The 8,493-nt window shown below is 44.6% G+C and overlaps 1 protein-coding gene across 1 annotated transcript; it reads right to left on the bottom strand.

Moving 5' to 3' along the window:
• Window positions 1-1,101: 1,101 nt before the first annotated feature.
• Window positions 1,102-2,145, bottom strand: LOC122005643 (bZIP transcription factor 44-like). Its single transcript, XM_042560762.1, has 2 exons — window positions 1,882-2,145; window positions 1,102-1,697 (listed from the first exon to the last, which is right to left on the bottom strand). The coding sequence occupies exons 1-2, from the start codon at window positions 1,889-1,891 to the stop codon at window positions 1,261-1,263; spliced, it is 447 nt and encodes a 148-aa protein (XP_042416696.1). The 5' UTR covers window positions 1,892-2,145; the 3' UTR covers window positions 1,102-1,260.
• Between the last annotated feature and the right edge of the window lie 6,348 nt (window positions 2,146-8,493).

Here is an 8,493-nt window from a genome sequence, read left to right as displayed (position 1 = left end):
GTAGGGGGATTTAAGGCTCGAGGAAATTAGAGAACCTCTAGGTCTATGGATTTGATTTCTTTTTGTGAACTCAATGATAATCTTTATTGCATTATTCCGGTCATTTAAATATAATTAGGACGTTCCTTACGACGAAGGAAGAAAGTAACCCCTGAATAAGAAAGGTTTATTTTTACTAAAAAAAAAGATATTAAACTCAATTCTACTTAGAATAAAAGATACTTGACTCAAATACAATTAATTAGTATAAATGACTATAACTGAATCAATTTTCTTAATATGTATCATTCTTTTTAAATCTGTAACTCTCATATTTGATGAGTTCCACGTTCTCTTTTATTGCATAGATCTTAAATGTTATAAAATGTCTCATGTAAGAGCCACTGTATTGGGATAAATATCTCTTTAATTTATCCCTTTTAAAGAGTATGAGATTCACTTTGGAGTGCAGTTAAAATAACAATTTTATCTTTTGTTATAATTTAACACTTTTTAATTTTTTTTGGATCAATTTCGAATAAATATATATTCTCAATAAAAAAATTATTTCTACACTTACCCATTGCAGTTATAAACGGATCCTATAATTTATCCAATTTATCCTTTATATAATCTGACGTCCTGAGACAAATCACCCTTTAACACCTTCTGCTTTGTTTGGACTGTTTGTCTTTTAAGTGGTCCATGAACTGAACTGCATGCGAGATAAAATGTCAATGGTATCTTAAACTAGTGACTAGTTTTTACTCTCTCTCTCTCTTTTATTAAAAAAATTAAATTAAATTCTTGATGGAAAAGTGGGAGAAGTGAGGAAATGTGAAATTGACTCACTAACAGGGCACGCCACTCAGCGTTTTTATTTCCTTACTGCAAACTCAGAGCTAGCAGTCGACCTTTTAAGTTTTTGTACGACTTAATCCAGGGCAAGAACAGGACGCCCACGGTTTTATTTCTCTTGGGTATCGTGTGAGTTACAATTTGGAAGGAGGACCAGTCGATTTTCTTACAAGGAATCTGATTCGAAAATGGAGCAGCATATAGAATGATACGCGAGTAATCAACCACAAATCACTTTACCAACTGGAATTGATAAAGCCTAAATTAAGCTTGCATGCGTTTCAGTAATTACTAATTATTAGTCACTTAAGCACTTCAAAATCACACTTAGTTGGCACCTTGCGGTCCTGCTTTTCTACTACCTCCTTAACACACATTGGAGCAGCCAGCAGCAACACCTGAAGCAAATTAAACACGCAGAGCTCACAGGATGGCAGGGCAGTAGCAGCCGCCATTAATGCCCACCTGGTTCGCTGCCATGGAGCTTCCCCCTTCCATTTCCATCAAGTAGCAGTAAGCGATCTCGTTGAGGGACTTGAGCCTGGCGCTGAGCTCCACGGCCTGTGCCCTGAGCACGGTGTTCTCCGCCACGACGCCGGCGCATAGCTGCGCGGTGGCGTCGAGCGCTATCAGGATCTGGCCGTTCTCCTTCCTCAACCGACCCACCTGCGCCGTCAGATCCTGCATGTGCTTCTGCTTCCGCATGCGCGACCGCCGCGCCGACTCCCGGTTAGACAGCATCCGCCTGAGCTTCCTCTGCTCGATCAGCGCCCGGAGCTCCTCCTCCTCCGTCGTCGAACCGGGATTCAGGGTTCGGCTCGTCGACCCAGACGAAGTTACACTTCCACAAGCCATCCGAGCTACAATCATCAAAATCTAAACTTGAGCGATGTTTCAGGGCGATTCGTGTGACGCAGAGACAAAACTGAGCCGATCTTTATTTAGAACACATATACAGCTGACTACGAGCGCTATAAATCTAGGAGAAATTTCTTTTTATCCAAGGGAAGGGGAACAAGGGGAGTGAAACGAGAAGAAGTTTACGAGAAAACATAGAACCAATAGAGGAAGACGACGGAGAAGGATTGAGCCATTTGAGTTCTGCGCCTCAGTGTAGAGCTTAGCATGCACCGGAAAAGGAAGAGCTCACTTAGAATAGGCCACATGGATGAGGAACACTAGCAGGAAAAGGAGATGCATGTGAAAATTTGGAGGGATGAAGCTAAAAGGAAGAAGGAAACATAGCTGAACAAGGATGAAACAGAGTGGCAGAGGGAAGGAAGAGAAGGGTAAGAGTCCCTTCAACAATGAGGGGGATTTATAGGTGGAGGAAGGAAGGAAGGAAAGGTAAGGGGATCTGGAGAGGAGGTATGGAATCTCCTGGTGATGATTCTGTATATATGTATCAGTCATTTATATTGTACATTATTTTGGTGATTGTATATGGTGTAAGATTGAGAAAGTTATCTTTTTTTGAAGTTTTACTAAATTAAGTATTTGACTTTTATTAATATGTAAATTATGCATCATACAATTATATTTATCAAATTATGAATCTCTTTTTTAAAATATTCTTCCCTTTATATACAATTAAAATTTTAAAAAAATAGATTATGTTATAATGGTTTTTAAAGGTGTTATTTTTCTCACAAAGAAATTTTTTTTTTTAAAACCTCACGGCCCACTAAATATGAGCTGAAATCAAGATGGGAGAGTTTTTGTTATACTCAAGAGAATCTTAAGAATATTATGGTCATTCATTTGAATTGAATTTAATAAGTTTAATGGTACAAGTGAGTTTTAATTAAAATTTAGTGATGATCATAGACACATCTAAATCAATAAAACTAGAACTAATATACTTCTACAAAGTTCCTGAGTCTCACCATCCTCTCAAACCTTAGTTCCATAATCTAGATAGCATGTTGTCGGTTTATAAAATCTAAACAACTTAGTATAATTTTGGCACAACTCGCTATTAGATTTAAGTCTATCATATTCACTCAACAATAATATCAATGTGTTCTTGAAACTCTTTTAACTCAAACCATGTCTACAATTTTAAAATTTGGATATTATACTATCATTAGTGATTTTTGGTAAAAACTTAAGAATGACTTTAGTCTCACCATATCCAAAATTTCATATTCTAGAATTTGTAGGATATTAATAAGTTTTGGTCAAAATTTACTAATAGTCATATAGTGTCTAGATTTTATAATCAAAGTAAAAAAGAGTTTCAAGAACACATTGGTGATGCTATTGAGTGAATTTAATATACCTAAGTCTCGCATTGACTTTGTGCCAAAATTATAGAAAACTATCTAAATTTTAAAAACTCATAGAATGTTATCTAAGCCGTGGAATTACGATTTGAGAATATAATGAAACTCAGGAGATTTCAAAGAGTGTATTTGTTCTAGTTTGGATTGATCTTGATGTTCCTAAGGTAATAAATAAATTTTAGTAAAAATTTATCGATGATCGTACAATATTCAAATTTTTAATATGGATATGATCAAAGTCAGGAGAGTTCTATGAACATATTAGTGTTATTGTTAAGTAAATATGATATGTCTAAGTCCAACAGTGGGTTCATGCCAAATTTACTCAAAATTGTATAAATTTTGGAAACTCGGAACAATCTATCTAGGATGTGAAATCAAGGTTGGAGGACACGGTGAGACTCAGGAGACAACTAAAAGTGCATTGAACCTAGTTTGGGTTGATTCGGATGTAGCTAAGTGATACGGCGCATGCTCATGGGGTTGGTAAGATGATGTGGTTAGGAGTCAAGACCACAAGAAGGTCAGAAGTCAAAGCTGACATGGAGGTCAGGGAGGTCAGAAGTCAAGCCTCCGTGGCCGGTCAGAAATCAAGATGACGTGGAGATCAGGGAGGTCATAAGTCAAGCTTACGTCGCCAGGGTCAAAGTCTCAGCTGACGGGACAGTCAAAGGATAGGATTATAAGCCGGACAAGGACTAGCCTTGATAGCGGTCAAGGACCGGGCCCACGGGCCAGGTATAGCTGAGGACTGAGCCCACAAGTCAATTAAAGGTAAAGGAAAGAAGGCTCCTAGCGTAGAACAAACTCAACAAACAGATCTAGCGTGCAGGTCGGGACATACCAACCAAGGACAACAAGTATACAGAAGCATGTCAGGATACAGACCTAGCGTGCAGGTCGGGATATACCAGCCAAGGAAAATAAGTATACAGAAGCAGGTCAGGATACAGACCTAGCGTATAGGTCGGGACGTACAAGCCATGGATAGCAGTGGATAGAAGCAGGTCGGGACACAGACCTGGCGTGCGGGTCGGAACGTCTAGGCCATGGATAATAGTAAACAGCAGCAGGTCAGGATACAGACCCAGCGACCAGGCACTACAGGACAAACAAGCCAAAGAATCGTAACAGCTTGTTAGAAAGTGTCAGAGAATAATCAATATGTCAGGGAATATGCTAACAAGTCGAGGCTCACTACGCCTTTGGTTTTACTACCAACCTATTAGGAAGTTCCACGTGTCAATCTCCGCCAGACAAAGCCTGACAGCCGACATTCCCTGACACTCGCCAGGTCCCAGAAACATCCGTTGTAGTATAAAAAGGGATGCTTTGTCCCTTACGCAGGTACGCTCACTCGTCATTTCTCACTAGCTAGTCTTTACTTTTCATCCTTTCTCTGTGCTTTCTGGGAAAAAGTACCTGACTTGAGCATCGGAGGGCCTGACCCAGGGACTTTTTCCCTGATTTCTGGTCTCTAACGACTCGTGGGCTCGTCTGAGTGTGCGCAGAACCACAGCGTCATCGTCCTGGACATCTTCCGTCGTCAGCCACCCATGTAAGCCTTTCCGAAGGGTGCCAAGTAGATCTGACTCCGCGGCGACTTTCCGTCAACTTCCCGTACATCAAGGCCCGCCTTCATCTGACTCAGCTTTCGAACGGGATCAAATTTGGCGCCGTCTATGGGAACACAACAACCTGTTCCGAAACGTGAAGATGGAGGAGTCTGGCCGCATCAATGTCACCATGACCGCCGAAGAATATGAACTCTTCAAGGAGGCCAAGAGGCGAGCAGCCTCCGAGAAGCAAGCGACTGTCTCTCGACCACGCTAAGCTCCTGCTGAAGCTTCCAAGGAGCCCCTCCCTGTCTCAGATAGAGGCTCTAAGAGAAAATAGCCTGAGGTATTTCCTCAGGTCCCTTATCGTGAGCCCGGTGTGGGGTATTATCAGCCAGAGCCCTAGGGCCACAACCTTAAGAAAGAGCAGCCACAAATCTCCATGGCTGAAAGTTCCATGCCCAGAGATTCGAAGAAGGGGAAGTCTCTCGTCATCCCGGAAGTGTTCCCAGAAGACCCGGATGAGAGAGTACCATTCTCGGCCAAGATTTTAAATGAAAGATTGCCCAAGGGTTGCAGGGCCCCGTCGATCGGAGAGTATGACGGGAGTAAAGACCCAGAAGAGCATTTACGCAAATTTAAAAATGCAGCCCTGCTGCACCAATATAGTGATGCTGTCAAGTGTCGAGTTTTCTTGAACACTTTAGCTGGCTCGGCGTTAAAGTGGTTTGATGGGCTACCTCAAGGATCCATCACCTGTTTCTTGGACTTCAAGACGGCCTTCCTGCGTCGCTTTGCTAGCAGTAAGAAATATCAGAAGACGGATCACTGTCTTTTTGCTCTTAAGCAAGGGCCGACCGAGCCCTTAAGAAGTTATATCAACTGCTTCAATCGAGTGACTCAGGATGTCCCCACCGCCACCTCGAAGATTTTGATGAGCGCATTCTCTCATGGATTAGGGGAAGGAGAATTCTTTAGAGATCTCATCAAAAATCCCGCTCGGAATTTTGATGAGATGGTAGAAAAAGCTGCCTGCTACATTAAAGTAGAAGAAGCACAGACGGCTCGGAGGAAAGCCGAAAGACCACCTCCCTCTACCAACAAGGCGGAGAGAAGGGTGCCTCAACCACCTCCTCAACCGCTGCCGCGTGCCCGGGAAGCCTGACCTGCTTTCCATCCCGAGCCGGAGATCAGACCCGCTCCTCGAGTCGCGGCTGTGCATGCTCCCCGACTAGGACCATGCAACAATCGGTATTGCACTTATCATCGGTCTCGTACACATGATACTAATCATTGTTTCCAGTTCGCTCGGGATTCCAAGCGGGCCGCTGAGTTAGGTTTACCACCGCCCGAACTAGCCCCTCAAGTGCTCAAGATGATGGAAGAGCAACGAACCGCGGCTGGACAGGCCGGGCAACCCCGCCCCGACCTAGCAGGACCCAGTACTCATCAACCTGGTCAGGGGAAAGAGCCAGAGGGATCACGGGAAGCCGAGAATAGAGGCAATGCTACCGTCAGAGAGATTGGCATGATCTCTGGTGGGCCAACTGATGGAGATTCGGGAAGAGCGCGCAAGTCCCATGTGCGTCGCTTAGAGGTTCATGTCGTTGGATGCAGTCAAGAGCAGGCTGCTAGCCCTGTTATCAGCTTCGGGCCGGTAGACTTGGAAGGTCTAGAGCTGCCTCATGATGATGCTCTTATCATCAAAGCTATCATTGCCAATAGCCGAGTAGCTGAGGTTTTCGTTGACATCGGGAGCTCGGTTAATATTCTATTCAGAACTGCATTTGAAGAGATGCAGATTGATGCCACTGAAATTCAGCCTGTGGCTACGTCTCTATATGGATTTACAGGCAATGAAGTGAAGCCAATGGCTCAGATTAAGCTGGCCATATCTCTGGGCACCGAGCCATTGGTGCGCACACGGAGGAGCACTTTTATAGTAGACTCCCCCTCATCTTATAATGTCATTTTGGAAAGGCCCACTCTACACGAATTTAGGGCTGCTGTTTCGAACTTCCACCAGAAAATCAAATTTCCTGTGGGCGAGCAGGTCGGCGAAGTTAAAGGCGAGCAGAGGGTCTCTCGCCGATGCTATATTGATATGGTCCGGGTGGAGGCTCGGAAAAATCAAAGGATGCAGGATGGGGGCGTTCATGCTGTTCAAGAAGAGCCTTTGCCTATGGCTGAAGATAGTTGGAGCAATCCCAATGGTTCGTGGGACCATGTGTTTTAGTGTTTGGGCAAAGGGTTTAAGTTAGGTTTACCCTTGTTATTTGATATGTGTACTTGAGTTGTGCAGGACTGCAGGTGACACATGTGACTCAGGTTGACGGCTTCGGGTCCGGTGAAGGATGGAGCATCCGAGGGACCGTAGACAAGGCAGCAAGGACAAGGGCCGAGGGAAGCGACTTCGAGGCATACGTGAAGGATGGCATTGGGACGAGCCGCGGGCTTGGATGCATCCGAGGGACGAGAGCCAAAGGAAGTAGGCTTGAAGGCAAGAGGTCAAGGCTGCAAAGAAGAGTCAAGTGAGTCGTGAGGGTCCGAGTGCGAGTGAAATGTACTCGGGATGGGAAACCCTAAGTTTATGGTTGTACTAGTCGACTGGTACTGGAACCAGTTGACTGGTGGTGAGCACAGAAGCTTTTTGTGCCCGAAATGGCTGGGATCAGTCGACTGGTCCTGGGATCAGTCGACTGGTCCTGGGACCAGTCGACTGGTAGATAGCCGTTGGAGTGCCTTTGGGCTGGCACCAGTCGACTGGTGCAAGGACCAGTCGACTGGTAACGGGCAAATCAGCAAGGCTGATTTCCCCAAGATTTATAAGAAGGAGCTTGGTATGGCCGGCCAAGGCGACGAAATTAGACTTGGTTAAAGCCTAATTAGTAGTCACCAAAGTGCTCAAGGTCTCTTGTGTCCAAGTGTTCTTGGTTGGTGTTGTGGTGAGGTTTCTCCACCCACAAGGAGTTGCTTGAGTAGCCGGAGTTTGCCGGGGGCTAATCCACCGAAGGATCGGGATCGTCCACCTTATGGACAGCCGTGGAGTAGGAGCATCATCTCTGAACCACGTTACATCGACGTGTATTGGTTTGCTTGTTCTTTTCTTTGTCATTAGCTTTTGTATTCGTTATTAGTATTTGTATTTCCGCTTGTGCACTAACGAATACGTAGGAAGCGAGTATTTGGGGGCGCCGTCTATCCAACCCCCCTTCTAGCCGGCCACCGATCCTCCAACAAGTGGTATCAGAGCGAGGCCGCTCTCCGTCGGACTAATCGCCGAGGAAGCTAAGAAGATGACCAGCTTGATAGAACCGCCAAAGTTCGAAGGAGGAAGCTTATGGGACATCACCTTTTGGATGGTGAAGATGAAGAACTTCTTCGAGACGGATTGGGACACAATGATGGTGGTGGAAGAGCCATTTGAAGTCCCTAAAGACAAGAAAGGGAAGAAGCTCCGAACACGACATTGGACGGAGGAGCAAACCTCACGATCGGAGGCAAACTCAAAGGTAATAGCAATTTTAATTGATTTATTGCCTCCTAATGTGATAAGTGGTGTAGGTAAATATGAGAACGCCCATGAATTGTGGAGCAAAGTGAAGAAATTACCATGGGAGGTATTTTTGCCTACACAAGAAGAAGAAGAAAAATCCGAAGAAAGTGATGAAGTGGTCCAAGAGGAGAAGAAGGACCAATCGGATGTGGAGCCCAAGGAGATGGGCTTAGTAGCTCAAGAAGAGGAGGAGGAGCAACCGGAAGTTGAGTCATGCTCAACATCCGAGGAGGAGAAGGAAGATGAGGCATCATCTACA

The sequence above is a fragment of the Zingiber officinale genome, chromosome 7B (assembly GCF_018446385.1).
Source record: "Zingiber officinale cultivar Zhangliang chromosome 7B, Zo_v1.1, whole genome shotgun sequence".
Taxonomy (NCBI): domain Eukaryota; kingdom Viridiplantae; phylum Streptophyta; class Magnoliopsida; order Zingiberales; family Zingiberaceae; genus Zingiber; species Zingiber officinale.
This window is presented reverse-complemented; position numbering and strand designations above follow the sequence as displayed.